Source organism: Trachurus japonicus, chromosome 15 (assembly GCF_045865225.1).
Source record: "Trachurus japonicus isolate A0001 chromosome 15, Traja_1.0".
Taxonomy (NCBI): Eukaryota; Metazoa; Chordata; class Actinopteri; order Carangiformes; family Carangidae; genus Trachurus; species Trachurus japonicus.
The window spans coordinates 14,257,187-14,279,624 of record NC_140921.1 but is presented as its reverse complement, the minus strand read 5'-3'; the positions used below and the strand labels follow the sequence as shown (position 1 = coordinate 14,279,624).

At 40.6% G+C, this 22,438-nt stretch overlaps 2 protein-coding genes across 2 annotated transcripts in view; both read left to right on the top strand.

Moving 5' to 3' along the window:
- Window positions 1-2,199: 2,199 nt before the first annotated feature.
- Window positions 2,200-16,965, top strand: LOC146973350 (uncharacterized). Its single transcript, XM_085799822.1, has 8 exons — window positions 2,200-2,397; window positions 2,497-2,741; window positions 6,807-7,868; window positions 9,874-10,046; window positions 11,168-11,348; window positions 13,217-13,280; window positions 13,853-13,952; window positions 15,943-16,965. The coding sequence occupies exons 3-8, from the start codon at window positions 7,079-7,081 to the stop codon at window positions 15,970-15,972; spliced, it is 1,338 nt and encodes a 445-aa protein (XP_085655948.1). The 5' UTR covers window positions 2,200-2,397; window positions 2,497-2,741; window positions 6,807-7,078; the 3' UTR covers window positions 15,973-16,965.
- A 3,009-nt stretch (window positions 16,966-19,974) lies between these two features.
- Window positions 19,975-22,438, top strand: part of adam12b (ADAM metallopeptidase domain 12b) — a 75,875-nt gene continuing 73,411 nt past the window's right edge. The window contains exon 1 of the mRNA XM_085799820.1: window positions 19,975-20,626. Within this exon, the coding sequence (XP_085655946.1) occupies window positions 20,512-20,626 (115 nt within the window). The 5' untranslated portion in view covers window positions 19,975-20,511. The remainder of the gene's footprint in view (window positions 20,627-22,438) is intronic.

Here is a 22,438-nt window from a genome sequence, read left to right as displayed (position 1 = left end):
AGTGAAGAACTAGATTTATGTAAAGGTTATGTTATGTTATGATCTGCTCACCCTGGAGCCCTCTGCTTCAGGAAAATAGTTTGAGAATCACTGAAGGAGAACATACTGTGCACAGTGAGCCAAACGAAAAAGAAATTTGCATTTTTGTTTTCATATTAGCAGATAATGTGCTACCTACATTTGACAAATGAAAATGCAAACTACCTAAGTCATGATTATGATGATGACACCTAGAGAAACAACTGCCAAAGAACAAAACAAGCCAAGCCAACGGTACGTTTACCTTTGTTAACTGGAAACCAGTGAGATGGACCAGTGCCCTCCGACTGCAATGTTTCTACTGTCGTCTCACTGCTTTTGGGGAATTGCTTATTTGAATACACAAGACTTCTAATCAGTCATGTGAAAATAACAAATTTAACAAATTTTCATCCGTTTTTTCTCAAATTCAAATGCTAATAATTTCAGATGTAAAATGGGTCGTTGGAGCTGTGCAGTTTTCCCCAATAAAACAAGTTGTTGTCTTTTTTATGACAAATAGAACTAGCTTCCTGTTATGGGTAAATTCAATTTGTATTTTTATTTGGCTTGGACACATTTTTAGGCAAAAGTTCTACTTTAAAATACAACACAGATGTTAGCTTCAAATAGTAAATCCAGTTTGTGGAAAACCTTTATTGCAAGTTTAAGTATTTTAAAAGTCACAGACTTTTAATCTAATTTACTTGCTATTCCAGTCCAGTTTGTATCATCTGAACACTGCACATACTTTTAACTGAAGAAGTGAAGATGAAAATAGGCCACATTCCAGTGATTAGAAACTGACCCTCTGTGATTGGACAAAGCTTGACTTTCTTTTACCTTATGATCCAGATTTGCATTATTCAAATTCTTCCAAGCAGTGGACTTTAAGTAGAGACTGGTAATGAATGATTAATCCAACTATGTCAGTGTGAAAAACACAACATACCAGGCCAGGAGAGGAGCTGTGATACTCATGGTGTCTCTAGGATGCTTTAGGGAAAGAGAGAGAAGATTTTGTCTAATGAACATATTAGCTTTGGAGCGCACTATTAATTGCACAAAACCCCTTGAAACTCAAAACAGGGGCAATCAAATGAAAAGTGACATCGCTGGAAGACTTAAGGTGGACATATTATACAGCATGAGAACTTTAATAGGATCAGCTTGGAATAGACTCCCCTACATATATCTTTAGGCCTGCTGAGAGAAACACTATTTCACAGCTACATTTTCAGAGCTCTCAGCCTGGAATATTAAAGTAGAACAGCAAATGTCTGTGTTTATTTCAAGAGCTCTTGTTGGGTGCGTCGATCCGTAGCAAAATTTCCGGGAACAGGAATAATAATAATTTTTTAAAAAAGGTTGAGGTGGAAAGAGGTACAGGCTCAGCTTGATGCAGTGAGGCTGGACACAGCAGCATCAATAGTCGTGCACTTTTTCTTCAAAGAACAAACATAACAGAACCTATAAAACAGGTAAAAGATTTAGTCCATTGTTGCTAGAGTGAAATATATCTTTAAAAAATTAGTCAACACTGACCTGAATGAGTCCAAATAAACTGTCTCATAACAGTTACATCACATTAAATGCTCAAATGCATAAATGACACAAAGTTAATCACTTAATATTTACGTGAACTGAGGAATCCTTAGATCATTACACATCAAACTATGAGATATCTACTGTATCTGGTGATAAGTTAAGTCATGTAAATCAAATACTGAACTTGGCCAATATAACATTACTGTATAACCATTTTTATTAAAAACATGTATTATTCAGGCTACTGTACAGTATATGGAGACATATCCAGAGGGAAACCTTAACATACTATAGGTTGTAAACAAAAAGGGTCATTAAAGAAAACTCCTAGCATTTTATGAAAAATAGCAGAAATATCCCATCTGCACTGTTTGACTGTAAAATGATCAGCATGTACTGTATACTTATATTTACAAGCACTTAATAGTGTAACAGCATGTTCTAGAGATAAATCGCTGGAAGTGTAAGTCATTGATCATCACCGTGTTTCATTCAGCATTCATATCGGCATAACCACTTGGTCATTTGTGGTGACAAGAGTGAAATATACCTCAATGTTATTACTGTTTTAGTTGAGTAACTGGGTAATTTATCATTGGGGAAAGTGTAAACTTACTGTACTCTACTGTGTTTTTTTAAAGCTACCCTACTTTGGCTGGTTTTCACAAAGGCCAGAAACAATAAGTTGAATATTCAGCACCTTCAGTTGCTGTACCGCATCTAGACGTTTATTTATAGTTTTGCCTATAAGAGAGAGTGTTCTCTTGTCTATATCCAGGTCTGCATATACCGAGAAGATGTAGTTTTGGGGGGCATCTTTGGAAAGTATTGGTTTGAGTAAGCCCTGAAAGGAATAAAAGTGGGTTCAAACAGCTGTATTTTTATTTTATCTCTCTCTATATATATTTTTTTTTTTCTTTGCCGTGTCAGTTAGAGAACTGCAGGAGCTGCTGTGAGCCTCTGAGTCCATTAATAACTTGTGCAGTGGGGACCTATTATGCAAGTCCTGAAACCTGAGAGCCAGTCACCTGTTCTGCTACCTGAGCTCGGGCCTTGGGGACGAAGGAGTAGAGGAGAAGAAGAAGGGTAGACAGCCTCACTGAGCCGTCTAGCCAGGGGCACTCAACTCATATGGACGGGGCCTAAGTTTCTGCTGGAAGCTCCAAAGCTCCCTGGTGGATGTTTTTTTTTTTTTTTCTTAACCCCTACAACTAAACCAGAGGCACGTGCTGAGAATGATTTTACTGTAAGTGAGAGAAAATCAAGATCCACTGAAGTGTGTCCAGCAGAGCGTGGAAGTTAAAGGACACAGTCTCGCCCTCCCTTTCATTTGCCGAGTGCATTTGGGTCGTAGCTCTCAGGCGGCAAATGTAAGCTCAGAGGCTCATTTGTATAAACATATTGACTCAGTTGATGCTCCTTTGCTCCTTGATCCACCCCCCCCACCCCCACCTAGAGCTGAGAGGAGGTTTCCCCTAGTGGGTGGGGGGGTGGGGTAGGGGCTGGTGGCTTGAGAAAAGACCACACTCTCACCTACCTGGTGACTGCATGGATCTGCTCTGCTCCTGTGCTGAGTGCTGGGGAGCTAAACGCTGTTGCCTCTGCTGAAACAAGTGGATACATCTTCTCTACAGAGGAGTGCAGCAGCTGATGTCTCGGGCTGGACACTGCTATTCCAGGTGAGGCAAAGTCCATAACATGGCAGATTTCAGAATTAAACCAAAACAAAAACTGCAACATTTATACCAGGATATGCAAAAAAAATCCTAGTTAGGAACATTATGTTGGCAGATGTTGCTTTAGTGGATATAGCTTGTTTAGGGTGAAGGAAAATGTTGAATATCTATGAATAACTCTTAAGGCTACTGGTATGTTTTCCTCCTGTGAATTCAAAAAGATTACACCGCATGTGACCACATTCCAGTGACCCTCAGTCAGGACCATTAGAGCATACTTGACTCAGTCTGACAAACTGCTTTAATACAGGAACCAGTAGGTAACTGCTGCAGCTCATTACGGGGAGCGTGCACTCTAAGGAGCGCATACGACATCCTCATAATCCAATAACGCATGTGTAATTTAAATAATTAAAGTTAAGTAATTTAACCTTAAGCAAGAGCATATTTGAAAATGAAACATCGATAGGTAAATGTTTCTCATACAGGAGGTAATTTTAAGATCATTAGGGGGCTTTTTCTTTTCACAAAAAAACTGGTTGAATGGTGGGGGTGGTGAGGTGGTACAAAGGCCTGTGTGCAGAGAAATGTCAGGCATGCATGAAGTAAAGGGCCAGGATAATAAGCTGTCCATGGCAGAAAATAACCCCTGCTAACACCTGCAAGTATATGACACATCTGAATACCAGTATTTTGTCCGAGAGCTCCCTCACTGAACCTCATTTCAACACTGGCTGTGCTGATGGGTTTATCTCTATATACCTACAGCTCTGCACAGCCTGTCTGCTTCCTAACCAGCTGTGGGTCCTGTGGCCTCCCTCTCTGTTTTCTGGCACTGTCAGGACCACAAAGGTTTACTTACTCACTGGCTCCCATGCATGAAACAAACAATAAGCATACGGTCGCATCAGCCAAGTACAAACCCCGCTCGCTCACTCTCTGTGTGCTGTCATGCTGTCTGTCTCTCACAAACACACTTCCTGTTTCTATTCTTCTCACACGTACGCCTTGCATATCTGTCTCTGTATCTCACAGTCCTGTGGGCTGGAGGTGCACAAGGTTTAGTTTTAAAGGATAAAGCTGCATATTTCATAGTTTGTTTGTTTTTCACCACTCCAATTATAATATAAACACTAGCGATATGTAGCCTATGTCTCTAAACACTGTGGATCTCAGCTGCAAACACGTAAGTCTTTAAACAAACAGCCTCAAATGCAAAGATTCATTTGGGGGAGGGTTAAGTAATTTCCAAAACACCTACTTGTAATGTTTTGGTAAATGCTGCCCAAATACTAGTAAGTAGAGTATTTTCTAGCAGGTGGGTTAGCAGGCTAGCAAGTATTTCTAGTAGCAGAAAGGTGCATAAGAAAACACAAACAAATGTCTTACAAATTCAGAAGTCCAAGATTCATCAAGCTCTCACTCCCAGGGCCCAACTGAAGAAACCACAGTGCCCAAGTTCATCATAATAAACGCAGGCACTGCAATCTGCCTTTAGCTGAAAGACTCTTGTCACCCTCAGTTTCCATTGTTTCTGAACTCATTCAAGTTCAATTTTGTTTAACCCCCTTTTTAAGCCATATCCTTCAGGGTCTCTGGTCGTAGTCCCCTTTCTCTGGCACAAACAAACTCTTTTGTGGAGTGCAGCATAATAAAAAATGCTGTTGTTCCTCCAATTACACTCGGTGCGTTGGCAAAAATAAATCAAAGCAAAAATGGGGTGAAACTATGAATGTGTAAATTTCTATTTCAGTGTTGTTATTCAAGCCTGCATTCCCTGTCCCATGTGACTCACCTCAAAGTGGAACACACGGGGTAAACATAATTACTTCTCTTGTATTATATGCACTGTACCATTCACGCAAACATCTTAACAGGCCAACAGCATGATTTCAATTTGCAGGGCCTCACTGTGACATACAGTGAAAGCTCTGCTTGACAAGTTTATTTAAAAAGCAAATTATGACACCATTTGTTATAATCTCTGTTTTATTGACTGTAATAGCTACATGGGGCTTTTTACCAGCTAAATTGAGAGCAGTGCATTTGGTGTATTGTGATTAAAAAAACTGAATTATGCTGAGTGGTGAATAAAAACGAATCGATAAGCCCCATCCTCTGCCTTTCTGAAACAATAGGCATAAACGTTTAAGCCATTGTTTGGTGTTAAGGAATTATCCAAAATGTGCCAGGCAAGCAATGCAGATAACCACGTTAGGAGAGTCATCATCAGCTGAGCTGAAGAGTAGAAAGCCGGAGAGAGAGAATTTCTTCCTTTGGGAGCTGATAGGTGGAAACGAACATGGCTCTAAGCATGGAACAAACGATGGGATGATAAAGTGGAGAGAATAATGCGATATTGAAGTGTTAGCAGAAAGACTATTTTCACTGACAAGAAAGAAGGCTTTACTTTTGTGATGAGTAGGTAAGTTTGATAATTGTGTTTCAAGTTGAGGAGTGTGCCTTTGAAGTGGACTTCCTTTTTATGTCACGTATGTGCAGCCTAGTTAAAATCAGAAGCTGCTGTTACTTTATTACTGCATTACTTTTTCTTTTGGGAACAGACATATAAAAAAGTAGAAGACGGCTGGTTGTTGTCAGTGGGTTTGGAGAGTTGCTTGGGAATCTCAAGCATATCAACACCTAACATCAACGAGGTAAACAGCTCTGGGCACACCTATGTGTTTTCCCAAGGTCGCATGACCTGGAGAGTCACTAAACTGAAAATGGTTGTGTGAACATACTCCTGTACTGTGTATACAGTTACTGTTACTTCTGCTATTTTGTGCTTGAAAGTCTAAATAGTTTTGCCAGAAAGATGAAGCTTTAAAATGAAACATGTTTTCTCAAAATGTGCATTGAACAAAATTCACTGCCATCAACAAAAACAATATCTCTTCTGTAAATAATTGAAATGAATAAACTCCAGTCTGAAAATGTAACCAAATACAGTTTTTTCCATAATTGTATACAGTAGTATCAGATCTCAGAATTAATTGGGTAATGTGAGCACATGTCCTTTATTCTAGTTTACAATAACATTTAAACAAGAGACAAAATTACTCATTAAGCCAATTTATATTTGTGTAAAACTCTCCTGATATTTGGGTCTCTGGAAAGTGAGTGAACACAAGCTCTTTTGCGTTTGGGGAAGATTTTTTATTGTTTGCCCTTCAAACAGGGAGGAAAGAAAAATGCAGCAAGGTGTCCTGTGTATAAGGGAAGCTGGAGAGTAAATATATTTTAAGTATCTAATCTATCTTTAAAACTATCCCCCCAAAAATGGAGCAGAGCAGAGACTGGTAGCTTCCAAGAGATGAATCTGGATTGTTCATTTTAAATGTCATGGATAATTTGTCCCCAAGTGCTGCCCATCAAGTTACACATTGTCATGGCAACAGCAACAGATGAGGAAACAAGTCGAGCAAGGGAGCGGATAATACATCCTCCCAGTCAGATCACAGTGGGTTATATCTTTGCATTTGTTGTTTCATTTTAGTTCAGTTTGCAGAGGAGTCGGCTGCACACTGATATGATGAAGATTTTTCTTTTCTCTGTCTGTAGGCTTCAAGAGAGGATGTTGCTGCTTCACTGCACAGGAATGTCCTGTCATGGGGTGTGTGGCAGGGGCCAGAGGAGAAGGAGAATGTGTCTCTTAGTCCAGTAACACAGACCGCCTACTCTCAGCTCAGACTGCAGATAGTGGACTTTCCAATCTGTTCAGGACTGCAAGTGACCCAGATGCGTTGGGAAGGAGTCCAAAGACAGCGTTTTCTTCATCCATCACCATCACAGCCTGGAAGGTTTTGCCATCACCTGTGGAGTCTGTGTTTCCAATGCGACGCGTGAAGGTGACAACTGCTCCTTTGCCACCAGAAAGGAGGGTCTCCACAAGCACAATGAGAGTCTCAAACTCCCATCTGGACCTGTGCAAACAAAATCCTACTAGTGTGACACCAAATCAGCTCAGACAGGCAGCTGATGGACTGGCAGCAGGAGATCCAGGGAATAGGAAAGTACAAGATGCACAATGCAGACTGAGCTACACAGAGGGCGAGAGAAAGCGAGACGTGATAGGTGGATCGCTGATTAACCTGTCCTACCAGTCTTGTATCCATCGTGAGGTGCCGCTGAGGTCCACGAGCTCTGTTGTCTTTTTGGACAAGTCACTTTCCATTTCCCTCATGGAGCTGGAGGGAGGAACAGTGGGTCAGCCTGCTTTGTACAGGTCCACCTTGTCTGTTCACCTCGGTGTCCCAAACTGCCGTAGATCCCCTATAGATAACAAACCAGCCAAAACAAATGAGGGTTACGGGAGACACAGAGCGGCCATGTTGGGCAGAAACAAACGCAATGGCCGGGAGAGCGGTTTGGGTCACTGCAGAAGCTCTCTATCAAAGCAGCGGGGCCGTGAGGTCGAACAAATAGCACCGGCTTATGGTAATAACAACAAGACCCATGATTTAGACACACAGCACCACGGCCCTGCTTTGGGATTATTGTCATTCAGAGGGCCAAGCCCCTCAAACACAAAGGCTGGCAGGCAGAAGGGGAATGCAGATGAGGCAGCCTTCCCTTCCGAGAGCAATTTCAGGCACAGGCAGAACACTTTCAATATTGGCCCAGGTATGAATTTCATCACCTTCCTTCAGAAGTGAAAATCTAAAGTACCCACACCAATTGATGTGTATATTCCTTTTCAGTGGCTCGTATATTCTAAAGTTATTGAAGATAAGATCACGTTTCCAAGCCATAACAGCCAGCTGAATGTGGTGCTGGGGTGGTCTTAGAGGGTGGAAAGTCTCGTTTTTTTTATTATTTTTTTTTCCACTCTGCCTCCCACCATTTGATTTATGCCTCATGCATAACTAAGAGACGCACACCCACCCACCACACTTCTCATACTGTACATTCACAATGTTTAGACTAAATCCCAACTGGTACATGCACACTCTCATTTCAGCAGCAGATTTAAATAAAGAACAAACACTTTCATTTATCCTCCCCTGACTTCCAGCACTTCTATATAACATCTGAAGTTAGCAAATGCGACTGCATATATTAACAATGGGTTGCAAATCTAAAGATAGATTGTATTTGCATGATTGCGAAGAATCCTTCCCAGGATTTCACTGTACATAAGTTAGAATAAGATCAAGGTTATAGCTGTAGTAAGGAATATGATGTACTGCCGAGATTCCTGTAATTGATGTTGACGGACTCTTCGGGGAGTTGAAGAGTGATTGATTTTGTCTCTAACCTTGGATATTTGGTCTAGATGTAGCTACTTTGTTGACATGAGCCATCTTAAAAGAATAGTTTCACATTTTGGAAATTTTTCTTTTCTTTTCTTATAGTGCGTATTAGATACCACTGTATAATACTGTACATATAATGCTACAAAGAGTAGCTGGTTATATTGTCTTATCTTAATTTAGGCTACCTTAGTTTGTCTTAGCTTAACTCTTTTTAGAGACTAGATGTAGTAGAAAACAGCTTGCCTTTTTGCAAAAAAAAAAAAAAAAAAAAGGACAGTCAGTTTGAATCCTGCATTGGGCATCCGTTTCCTGCATGTCATCCCTCTCTCTGCCTCCCCATTTCCTGTCTCTCTCTACTGTAGTATCTAATAAAGGCAAAAAAAATTCTACTTAAAAAAAAATTCTACTTAGCACCTTTAAAACTCGCAATGTAACAGGTTGTATCTCATTTCACTGTCACTGCACAGCCAAGGAACAGCCCGGCTAGGTGTCTTTCAGTCTTTATGCTAACATAAGCCAATGGATGCAAATGAGCACATTTTCCGAAATGTCAAACTATTCTTTAATATTAAGGCCAAACTGATATGTATATATATGAATATTGCAATGAGCCATAGGACTAGCATATATAATATACAGCGCAGCTACTGTACTTTACATGCACTAGCTGTACAGTGCTGTAGGTGGATGTCATAGCCAAGAGGACTCTAAAACCATAATCTGCCCGGAGCGAATTCAGAGTCTTACCTGCCTTCTTCACGTATTACCTGGGCTCTCGCAAGAAAAACAACACTTATTAAATATTTATAATATCTCTCTCTAGTTATAACAACATGTATTTTCTGCACCATTCCATTGCTTTTTCTTGTGTATGTGTTTTTATTTTTTTATTTAGGCGTATCTTTTTTTTTCTTCTTCTTCAGTTCATTTACTAATACAAGATATAGCATGTAGAAATAACCTGACTGGCAGTTTTACGTTGTGCCTCCCAGAGCCTGTGATGATGCTCTGACCCAATGCCACATGTTCATTACCGGGTGCATACTCCAGAAAAGGTAGAGGAATGGGGTTACGAGTGTGGGATGGATGCTCTGTCATCTATTACATTATTCATAGGCCACACTCATGTTCCCTCTGGGTTGTTTTCTTTCTATCAGTTAGGGGGGTGGGGTGTAGTTAAGGTCAGTTTGAGGCCAGTTCATTTTCCTGTTTCTACATTTTAACTATAAACTGTAAAATCGACATTAAATTATTCATCCCACTAAAAAAGCTTTTTGCAATCCAATCCGTTTTTTTCTTTTTCTTTTTTCTTTTTGATTGATGGGACTGAATTGAATTTCACAGTCATTTCTCCTCTCTCTCTGTCTCATCAGTGGACTCCAGAACATGGAGCAAGAAGAAAACGCCCATCGACACAGAAGAACAACAGGAACATGGCCGTTGCACAGAACTTCAGAAAGAGACTGCTTTGGATAAGACCTGCTTCTATCATTCAAGAGTGAAGGCTGACTCTGTGAAAGAAACACCCAAGACTCTCAGCCTCAAAGTAGGAACCACATTTCTGAACAGCTTTTTAAACAATAATTGAGTGTGTTTTAAGAAATATACTGCACAATGTGAACACATAGTCAAGAGTGCTCCAAAACAGACAAAAAAGAAAGATAAATCTTGGCCAAGGTTTGCTACTTATTGAAAATTTTAGGTAGCTTTTGGGCACATCTCATGGCCTTCATCAATAGTTGGAGGCTGCTCAGTTGCCATGGAGATCATTCAAAGACAATCTTCATGACAACTAAGCAAACAAACAAACAAACAAAAAACACTATTTAACATTATAACAGAACATTTGATTTTGCCATTTCTACTTCATCAGCTGCTGCTAATCGGTCAAAGTTTAAAAAATATGAAATAATCAGATAGACCAAATAGTGACTCCGAGGCTGGCAGCGTGAATAAAGGTCATTTATGCAGTCAATAAATACCACAAACAGCTGTTTTAAACCCAGTGCAACTACACAAGGTTTATGATTAGATGCGGAAAAGAGCAGCATATGTGCCATATGGAACCTTTAAAACCTTAGGGATGGGATGTTAGACTATTTCAATTAAGGTCTCCCACACAGAAAATCTAAATGTGTTCACTGTTGGAATAAAGATCACAACAGCAGTGGCATCTCTTGAGGGGTGATTTTTTTCCCCCCCTAGTTGGTGTCTGGCACAGCTTCTGCCAATCAGAGGGGGAATTTAACAAAGTCTTTAAAAATTACAGGATTTCCTCTTTTTTTTCCTTTCCGTCTCCTTTTTTCTTTACTCCAGTTTTTTTTTCTATTCCGTTAATTTAACAAGTTTTCTGTCAGTGTGAGGGGTAAAGAACCATTGAGGTTTCTAGGGCTTTCTGCGGGATTCAGATTCCCCTTGTGGTTAAAGCTCTCTTACCTTTATCCCCACTAAAGCTGAGCATGGTATTACCATGTTGCCTACACCTCCTAGCTATTACAAGGCTGTGAAAAGGATTCTCCAAGGTTAAGGAATAGATTAAGGATATTTTCAGAATAGATTCTAACCCGGTGCCTTTTTTTCTCTCTCACTGGATTAGAGAATATGAGTTACACTGTATTCTTCCCACCAACTAGCAGCTTACTGTATTTATCCCTCTCCGCACCCCAGGAGGCTTTGGAGCTCTTCAGGCCAGACTTCATCAGCCGATCTCAGGGTCGGGTGAGGAGGGTGGAGCAGAGGGCCAGGAGAAGGAGAGCGCTGCAGGACTCGAATCCGGACCTGGTGCAGGGCCTCGGGGAGGATCAGGGCAAACAGAAGAGGAACTGCACCACACCAGATCCACTTAGCGGTACGTGCAGCGGAATAATAGAAGTAAACCACCAAGTGAAATGTGTCAACTCTCTGTTATAAGGGCTGTAGTTCCAGCAACACAGCAACAACTGTAGGTCATATGATAGAAGGAAGCGTGTCATCAGCTGTGGTGACAGCAGTGTGCGAATCACAGTCTGGCACTTTTAGATCACTGAGTCTCACAGGAGTCGATCCAAAACAGGCCCTCATCCGCTACCTCCTCATCATCAATCTTTTACTATGTTTCCCATCTGGTGTTACGTCACCTCCTGTAGAAACCAACACAGTCGCTTAACTGTGGAGGCTCATCAAGTAGGAGTAGCTTCCTGAAGACGAGCAGTCATTCATATACATTGGAAAATAAGGGAATAGAGGAACTCATCAACTGTATCTCAAATAATTCTCTGTAACCTCAGAAACCTCACCAGTCTGGGGAGTGGGGGGCGGAGGGTGATTTTAGATATAATACCCTATATTGTGGAGTGGTTTTTATCCAACTTTGCTCTCTGCTGGCCATTATCGAGTATTGCAGATCTGTTAAAGCATGTTTGTCTCTTTAGCTCGTCATGCAGGATGCACACACACATGCTGAGACCAGTGTATTTGGAATAAAATGACCCTTTAAAAGTTTTCTTCCCTCCTTCAGCAATGCAATGTCAAAAGCAAGATGCAACTGAATACATTTATACATGATGTCATAGTGAGGAAAAAAGAGAAAATATCATGAATATGAATTCATAAGATTAGATCAGGTATAAAACAGTAGCCTGCCTAAATGAAAAGAACACAGGGACACAGAAATTATGTAAAGTGCAGCATACTGATCATGAAAACATATTTAAATGCAAAATGTCTTCTTTAAACCAGTATTTATCAAAAATGCACAAAAAAGCTTTCTGTGGCTGTCAGTAAAAAAAAATGTAGTAAACAACCAAGTAACACCGGGTGTCTAGCTTAGAGTTTTTCAGAAATGTTGTGACATTGTTTGATATTCATAAAGATGTAGATGATGATTTGTGTGCAGAAAGTGCTGATATATGCTCAGTCAGAGTCTTGTTTATCTTTGTCTCATAGTGAAACTGCCAGACTTACAAACTATGACAAGGCTTTGTTCAACTGAAGTGAGCACACACCACTTCCAGCATTTCTCTCATCAGCTTTAACTCCTCCACTGTGCATATTTAGGGTAATATGACATTTTTTTAAAAAAAAAGCTACACAGGGAATGTGATGGATTCTCTATGGGGTCATGTAAGAATTTCTTGAAATGCATTCAGGTTATACAGTGGGCATCTGTTCTGTACACATTCATCATAGCAGAGTGTTTACAGCAATTTATCTTCATCCAAATGTCCTGGAAACCTGACTGCTCAGCCCTCTTTTTAAAATATGAATACACAAGGGCAGTCTAATACCTCAGGTAATCAAAGCACTCCAAATAAACCTTGGAAGGTCACAGAGAAGTTGTGAAATTAGGAGCCTTGAAAAGCTCATGCTGGTCTCTGACTGACATCTGAAGTCTAATTATGAACAGAAAGTCCTGGTGCTGTTGACCTAAGCAGTGGCGGTCAGGCCATTCACTTCAGTCTGCAGGAGACAAAGTCGTCAGATTTACTGGCACTGGATATGGCTGTCTGTGCTATATGTGTGCGCTTGAGATGTGTCCATGTGCTTTCATACATATCATGTGTCTTTCATAAATATAACATTTGTTAATAAACAAGTGCGTAAATGTCGGAAAAAGAGAGATCACACGCAGGCCTCTTTGTTCATTTGCATATTCAAGATTCATTTACATATTAATTCTTATTTGTTATTCCAATGTGTTTTTGTATGTGTGTGTGTCTGTGCATGTGTGTGTCCTAGATAACCTTTTCAAGCCTAGAGAGAGGTCTATATCAGGCAGAGAGATGCAGCTGAGGTCCAGACGGTGAGTTCTCCAGACCAAGCCCACGTCAGATGATGCCACTCTGTCTCTCCTCGTTCTTTGTGTGTGTGTGTGTGTGTGTGTGTGTGTGTGTTTTATTCAGCACAATCTATCAAGCCTGTCATATCCGCCATGCATGCAGGTTTGTGCACAAACACGATGAGCATACACACACCCACATACTGTATGGATACAATAGATGTTTGATGCCCAAACGTCTCGACGGGAGATTTGAGCTACCCTCTGTATATACCTTATCTCTTTCTCTATTTTTTTCCCTTTCGTTATCTGGAAAGGCACACCTGATCAGACGATGGCTGCCCATTGTAATTTTTTTCAAAAGCGACACTATCTGACTTGGAGGATCTCTTAACAAATTGGCTGTAGTTGTGGGAGTGAAAAAGGAGGCTGTGTGAGACCTGTTTATCAGTGGATCCAGGTTTTTGCCGGCTGTGGTCCCACTAGATAATACCTTGTCTCTAGTATGCCAATCCGTTGGCATAGCTCAGCCACCCTCAGACTTCTGATACCATAGTCCCCTGCCCTGTATGAATTTGCCTTTTTTGTGCCTGTAGGATTTACAACAAGCTGCCAGAGGTGACAAAGAAAAAGGAAGAGGAGAAAAAGAGGGCTGTATCACAAACCAACAGATTGCGAGCAGAAGTCTTCAAAAAGGTAGAGTTTTTTTTTCAGTTCAAAACATTGTTTACTGTACATGAAAACTATCAACTTCAAATAGAATATCACACACGGACGGATGTGCCACCGAAAGAATGCTTATGAGGAGGGTTTTTGGAGGTGAAGATGTCGGTCACTGTGGCCTTGTTGAACTCACTTGTTATGCAGGAGGTGGTGTTAAAGGAACAGCATTTTATTTTCTTCTTTCTTCTACTTCTCATTGTCATAAAAACAGTGTTATAATTAGACTTTAGACAGTACACAGACAGTAAGATGACACTGAACTAAGCCTACAGTAACAGTATATTATAGTATATCTAGAAATGTTACAAAATGTAGTTTTTTTTATACGGTGGCACAGTAGTCCAGTGTTTATCACTGTTGCCTCTCAGCAAGAAGGTTCTGGGTTAGATTTCCAGGCTTTGGGCTTTTCTGGATGGAGTTTGCATGTTATCTCTGTGCTTCTTGCTCCCTCCCACAGTCCAGGATGGAGTTTTATACTCACATCCAATATCAGACCAGAAAAAATATATTCACATAAGTGTACCTGAACAGGATAGCGATACTTTTCAGGTAATGTTTTAATTATTTTGTTGGTACTAGTACTAGTACTTTTAGACGTGATTCTTACTATGAGCAAATGAAGCATTCAAGTCATATAAGCATCACTCATAAGGATGGAATGAAACATGGTTTGATCATTGTCCAGCAGAGGTCACTGTTTGACTGCCAAAACTGCAACCTCTGTCATTTATTACACTGGACCATCATTAAGAGTATCCCACCTCTGGGTCTATTCCCTTCCCTCATTTTTTATTTTATTTTTCATATAAAATCTTATTTTTCAGTTTCCGGTGTTTTCTTCAAAACCAGATTAGAAAAAGTGAGGAAGCTTCACATCAGAGCTAAAAATTTTACTCCATCACAACTGGACCCATTTCACTCTTTACACCGGGGTGTAATTCTTAGCTTTCAGCACTGCAGAAAACCAAAGCAGACACAGTAATGACTCATATTACTTAGGTTATTTAGGCCCCCGTTGCCATAATGCATAGACACCACTTTAACAGGCAGCATCTACGTCCTTCAGCAGTGAAAAATGAATGATATATTTAGGACATGCAGTGTCAGACAGATCCATTCAGCTTCACTTGTGGATGAGCCTTCATTCACTCTAACATTGTAGTCAAATCACAACAACGAATCCGTTGTCAGTGAGGTGACATGTGACGAATATGAAGAGAGATGTTTCCAGTCTTTTACGGATAATTATACAACCATGGGAGCATCACATAATGTGTGCATGTGTGTGTGAGTGTTTACAAAGATTTTTTCCAAGATTGGCTTCTCTCTCATTTGCCAGTGTTGAGGTAAACTGGGACATCTTGATAATTGTATCTTATGCAAAATGCTTTGAAACAATGATTCTACAGAACATTAGTGCTGTGCAGTTTACTGACACATCCAGCTACAGACCATGATATTACGTCAAATGGCTCCGTAGGAGAATATTTTTATTTCTTGGGGAAATGGAGCAGACAGGACTGTTATGATGCCAGTGTGACCTTGAGACCTTTCAAACGAAGCTATTAGTCGGGCTCAACCACGGTGAGATTGGGCAGAAAAGGAGTGTGTCACTCCCAGATAAACACTGAGTTGTGTGTGCTTTAGAGGTCTCATATTTTTTGTCAGAAAGTGTCCATACACACATAGAGAGGTGGAGCCCAGAGAAGACTCACAGTACGGTGCAATAATGCAGGATAGAAGGTGTGTGGGTTTTGAACGATGCCTGAAATGAGATTCCAGCTCTTGGGTAGTCCTGTTCTTGGATAGCCTCACCCCTGCCACCTCAGGGGTGAGGCTGGAGGAAATGAAAGTCAGTTTAGTCAATCCTGTGTGATGCAGAACTTAATAGATTGAAGTGCAGAAAGATGGGTTTTTGATCTGACAAGTTATCACTGCCATTGTTGTTTCTTTTGTTTCACAGAGACTTCTGGACCAGATCCTTCAAAGATAAACAAGAAACAACCCTCTTTCTTTAATGGACAGCACAGTACATCAAAAGTGACTTTGTATTTAATGCAGTTACTATAATATTCTTAATCATAAGGCTTATGCAAATATTTGCAATGATTGTACATATGTATTCATTTAGATAAGACTCCCTTTCTTTTATCTTTATTCTTTGCAGTTTGATCACACTACTGGAAAAGGATACAACAATTAAAGAAAAACAATGCTGAACAAGCTTTTGCAAACAGCAAAGCATTGATAAAGTGAAGAGTCAGATGTTACCACTAGCTGATAAATCGCTGACTATAAAGGGTTTATGAGTTCGAACCAGCAGCTTTATCAGCTGTTAATATATCAGTTACCATTGAGTTTTAATTAATCAGAGGTGCCCCCTGCATATATGATGCAGATTAAAATGTGAAATCTCACAAGTAATGGATTATCAATTTTCATGTAGTTTTTCACAATCCAGTATCCCAAATGTTGACTGATGAAGCATTGCTAATGATGTGTTCAACCTTAATAAAGCTGCTAGTTACAGCTAATAAGCCCTTTATAACACATGAGAAAGCTTGTTTTTGTTGTGTGGCTGTGTCACATGAATTGATTTGACATTGCTGCTATTTCTGCTCATGTCACAACAGCAGATAATGGCAAAACAAGCAATGTTGTTGACCAACATTATGCTAAGAAATTATTCTATAGAGGAAAATGTAAATGCTATAGAGTTAATTGATGTTGTGTGCGGATGCTGACAAAGACCAGCCTCCTCTTCTACAAATGACACAATTATAATTAAAGAGATGGGTTTGACAGCTGAAATATTAAAGCAATGAAATTGTAATCTGTCTTCCCTGCTCACTTAACACCCAGTGATTAAATGCAATACAGATTTATCATATAATTTCTTTCCCAATGGTTTGATTCCTTATCTGTGATATCATTTTCCTTCAATGCATTTCAAGTATCGGGGAGTGAAATAAAGGAATTCCAAGGACGTTCGGTGTTGACGCAGTGTCATTTTCGAGGATATTGAGCCTCTGCGCTTTGTGCAAAGCACCTTGACTATGTCATTGGTACAGTACCGTAAAGGAGAGGGGCAAGAGAAGGGAGAACCATGTTTCGTCATTGGCCTCATCTGCCTCGAGGCCTCTGGATCCTCCCATCCGGAACAGTGGAATTCCAAGCTAATCGAACTCAGGAGACACACAGCTCCTGTGAAAGGGGCCTTTGTCGCACAGCTCCAAACCAGAGATGACATTGTAATAAGAGAGCAGACGTCTGAGCACAGCTTGGGACCACAGTCCACATATAGCCTGTAAAGGTGACTGACATCTCTGTGGCATTTAAGTGGAGCCTGCTGGGATGAGGAGAGAACAGGAGAAGGGCATGTGCCGCAGGTTTGTATAAATCACACTGTATAAATACATACTGTTGTGGCAGATTTGGGGAGTGGATTGCTCTGGACTAACCACTGACACTGCGTTAAACCCTGAATGAAATGATGAATTAACTGTTGAATGAAGGCTGATTTTTTTTTCTGCTGTTGTATTTCATTTTCTACTAGGATGATAGTGATCGATAATATGATAATGCACTTCAATCTGTGCCATCCAGTAATGGTCCATAATGCAACATACCATGCCGCAACACAATACAGCACAATGTGTGTGTGCATGTATGCACAATACATATGTATGCATGTTGTATACTGACTTCCCTGATGCCTGTGTCACTATAAGAAGGCCATTTAAAAGTGTAATCCACATGGGAGAGCTGTTCTCCTGCCATGCTGGCTGGTTCCACACGATGAACACAGACTGACAGGCAGATGTATTCGAGGAGAGGGGATCCTGTCAGTCAGCCTCTGTCTCTCAGAGGCATCATGTGTCTGTATGTCACATTGCCATTTCTGCATTATGTGGGTTATGTGCTCTGAGGCCCCTTGACTGGCCTCCCAATGGCCTTGACTGAGTTCAATGCCCTAAAGGTGAGGGTGATATGTCTGTCTTGTCTAGAAAGCAGAAAGTGGCTGAGCTCACAGGGCTAATTGTGCCAGCCCAGGCAGAGTCACTGGTTACAAGTGTTTAGCCATTAGTCATTTTACTGTCACCCCTTTCATCTGAACATTTAGGCCCATGGCTAGCAGTGGCCTTGTGTTTTAGGATTGTGACAGGAACATTAATACAAATAGTCTTCACAGTTAAAATCCAGTATTTGACTTGAATTTGGCATTACTGAATCGGTTATTATTTGACTGCACATCGGGTTTCCCCACTTGGGACAATAAGTGAATCTGAATCAATTCGTGAGCAACAGGCATGGATAAAACAGAATCAGTCCAGCAGTTACAAGTGAACAACAGGGTGTAAATTTTAGTAAAACTCCTCAGAGACTAAAAGAATATACACAGGCACACTATGACATTGTGGGATTTAAAGGACATAACTTACTCAAAGTCAGCTCTGGAAAAGCACTGCTTCTTTTTTTCCCTTCATTTTCTTGCTGTTTCTAGCCTCAATAGAGATGTCGAGTGAACTGACGCCTGCGCAAAGACATCTGTGACTCTTTTGCCTGCAGCGTACACACACTAAAAAAGATTGGACTAGACCAGACCAGGTACCGCGTGCAAAGCACAGATGGGGCCTGGGTGATGACAGTTCATCCATGTATGGCTGTGTGTGTTTGTGAGTGTGTGTGTCCAGAGACAAATATAGAGAAAAATCAGACCCAGGGGTGTTTCAAAATTGATGGCTGACTCACTATTTTGATTGCTAAAAGTACCTTTTCAAAATAAATAAATAAATAAATATGCATAGCCTACTCAAATTGAATAATGAAGTGTTTTTATTTTTATCTCAACATCACTCAAAACAAATGCATGTTGTGCATACAAGTAAACACAGCTTAATTTCAAATCTTTCATCAGAAACCTTTTGCAAAAACGTCAACAAGTTCAACAGGTGGAAACTTTCTTTTAAATGTCAGTTTGTAATCCTATCAGCATAAATGCACAGATTTAATTCCACAAATCTCATGTGCTTCAGCCCTGCCCTGATCTTTTTTCTTCACTTGGTTCGTATCAGCTTCCATCCACCATTTCTTAGAAAGAGGGTTAGAGTTACAGGAGAGACTGATCACTAAGGGTTTGGGTTAGGGGTTAAACTTTTCCCACATGTTTATTAACCGTCCTCATGATAAGGTGTTTGTCACTCTGAAGATTCAATAATGAAAGATTATGTCATAGAGACAGTATGTGATCATTTTTGCTTTATTAACAAAAAACAACAACATTAAAATAAACATGGTTCATTAAAAGGATAAATTGTGTCTTGTGTTTGTTTCTGGACCACATCCTCTTGCCTCTATTTTAAGCCTGTCAGAAAGTAAACAAAGATGGCGGTTGCCTCCGTGACGTCACCCAAGGGTTTCCGGTCCTCGGTCGCCATCTTGCCCGCACCTGTCAGGTAAACTCCCAGCAAATGGACAAAGAAAAGCAAGCTATGTGTGCAGCCTCGCTTTCGATAACTTTCGGAGACCTGTGGACCCAGCTCAGAGACGCATATTACCTGAGGAACTAACTTTTCAAGCAAGAAAAGAAGTCCAGTTGCTTTTTACTACAACTCATGGACTAACGTTAGTTTTTGGACAAACTGTCTAGGGCGGTGGCCATATTGCTCTGTCTGACGATGAGCTTCTAAGTTTCTCTCTAATCTACATAGTCTCTATCTTTAAATTATGTCAACAGATGGTTTGTCAGACAAATGTCGCAGTTACAAAATTTTGGGGCAACTTGGAAATACTTTGGAAGTGAATGCAGTCTTAATTGGACAGCTATGGTCGGCTTTTCACAACAGAAAACGAGAGCAACTTCTTTTATTTTGAATTCGGCTGCATTTAATCCTACTGTATAATATGCCAGCACAGCAAACGGGCTGAAAAACCGGCTGACAGGGTCTAGTAGTAGAGACAACTGGACTCAGTGGACTGGGTTCGGGTTCGCCTTTACATGTCCGGCTCTAGGACCCTGCGCGCTCTGAAGCGCACATGGCAAAGTGTGGCTGCTCCGGTACTAGAGGGGATGGTAAGTCCGCTTCACTACTCCCCAACACCCTCTCATTCTGTCTTTCCTACAGCTCCCTGCCATACCCCTCCTCACATGAGCAACACATCACACACACAAACAAACATTTTGCTTAACACATGCATGTGTACGATTTTTTCCCCCCAGACCGCTGCTGCCCGCCAAAGGTCTGGTGTTGTGAGGAAAAGTTTTTGACAGCTTCTCCCTTGGAGTGACAGCCTGCCGCATCTCGTTGGGGTCTTGTGGTGAAACGTTTCCTTTTTTTATTTTATTTTATTTTATTTTATTTTATTTTATTTATTTTATTTTTTTAGTTCTCTCTCACTACCACACTACTGTGAAGTGCTTTGACCTGTATCTCCGCCTCGTCACCTGTGAGAAGTGTCTGGTCCTGCTGCATTACTAACGCAGTCTGACCGGAGCGATTCACCCCACCGAGAGAGAGAGAGAAGCCCCATCATGAGAACCTGGAGGCGGCGGAGGAACTTTCTCTTTCTGATCTTCGCTCTCCGCTTCTGGTGCCTGTCCACGGCGACAGAAAATGCTGACAACACGGTTTACAACATCCAGGACGGTAAGTCACAGCAAACATGACTGTCTCTAACATACTGTATCTGTCTTTAATCAATCACTTGGCATATTGGCGTGTAGCTAATACTGCAGATGTTAAAGCACAATTTTGAAAGCTGAACATGAGGGTTTTGGCTTGATTTAATCCTTGTTTCATCAGGATACATACAGTGCGAGTAGATTTTTGTTTACAGTAGGGTTATCTTGTAGTTAATTGGCATGTCAGTGAGTTAAATGACTAATATCCTTCATTTTGATTAGATGGGACTCATGGTTACACTTTTTTTTTGGACATTTCTCTTGTCTTAATGCTCTTTTTATTGTCATGCTGTGCAATTCACGCTTGAGGCAGCCAGAGGGGAAATTGAGTTTGCTTTTTTAGATCCATCTTTCTGCTCAGATGGAACAATAAAGGGAAGTCTGGATGTTGTCTGGATGGACAGATGAGGTTAACATCCAGCAGGATACAGCTTTATCTTTAGGTTGTAAACATGAAACCAAACAGGATGTTATTTTGGTTCAGCTGCTAAATTTAATCTACTGAATGAATAAGCCAGTGATAAGAAGGTATTGTGCGTATGGGACAGAGCACGTGTCACTGGGTACAAATGTTTGTTTGTGTGTTAATTTGTGTGGCTGTGTGGGTAGTCAGACTGACAACGAAACAGACAAGAAACAAAATACATCTTAAGAGATTCACAGAAGTCAGGGTCTAGCAAACTCTATTACACAGATCAAAAAAACCTCAGAATAAACCATATTCCCAGGTGGTTCACACACATACAGTATATACTGTGATCAGTACTGTTAAAACAACACTGAATGCTGTCATCACATATGGAGTGTGCAATAGGTACACACTGTTAACAAGTCATGGGAAAAGATTAGGAAAAAAAAACATCTAAACACATAGGCTAAGTTTAAAGGTCAGACGTCTAAATTCTGCCAGCCATCAAAAGTTAAATGTGATGCAGCGCCACACTTTTTTTAAATGCACATACTGTTTATTGTTACAGATTTGGTGCTAACAAATACAAAGCCTGAGGGTGCGTCATTAATAGTCCCACACACATTTTAGCAAAGCTCCCCTGCAAATTACCCATGCTGGCAGAAGGGTGGAAAGATGCAGTCCAGGAGATGTTTACAGCACACATCATCTAAATGTGTGGTCATTAAAGCTCTTACTCAGAGGGTTAGCTGATAGATGAATGCGGAGAGTAAAAATAATTTTAAGGCATAGTGTGAGTATTGAAATAGGGCAGTATGTACCAGTGCTTTGATGTCAGCAGGATATTGACTTCAGCTTCTCTCTGAAATGTTGGTCAGAGCCTCCCTGCACCTTGGTGGAGACCACACTACAGTGTGTTCATCATGGTATGGTTTGGGAGCTAGTGTTCAGGTTCCTTGATTGAAGATGTTGTGATTTTGTTAGGTGATGGTAAGACAGAGAAAATTGCCTAAATTCACTGTTAAAACATTTCTGATCAATCTCACACACGAACTGTAGCACCTACACAGCAATTATTATGATGCAGAAAAGAGTAGCCTAATGTATGCAGGGATCATGACTTTTCACCACCCCCCCAATGAAAATGTCATCATCAATAATTTCAACAATATCCAAAAACAACTATTTACATTCACATGATAAATTCTCTTGCAGCTGTAGGAGTTACGTCTCTATGTCTCTCTGTTGTTGCATGTAGTGTGACATTGGTACAGATCTGGTGTAGAGATCTGCATGATTCAGATGGGTTAACGAAATGTTCAGCTTTGAGACAGGAGAGTGTTGTTTTCTTTTTCTGTTGATTTACGT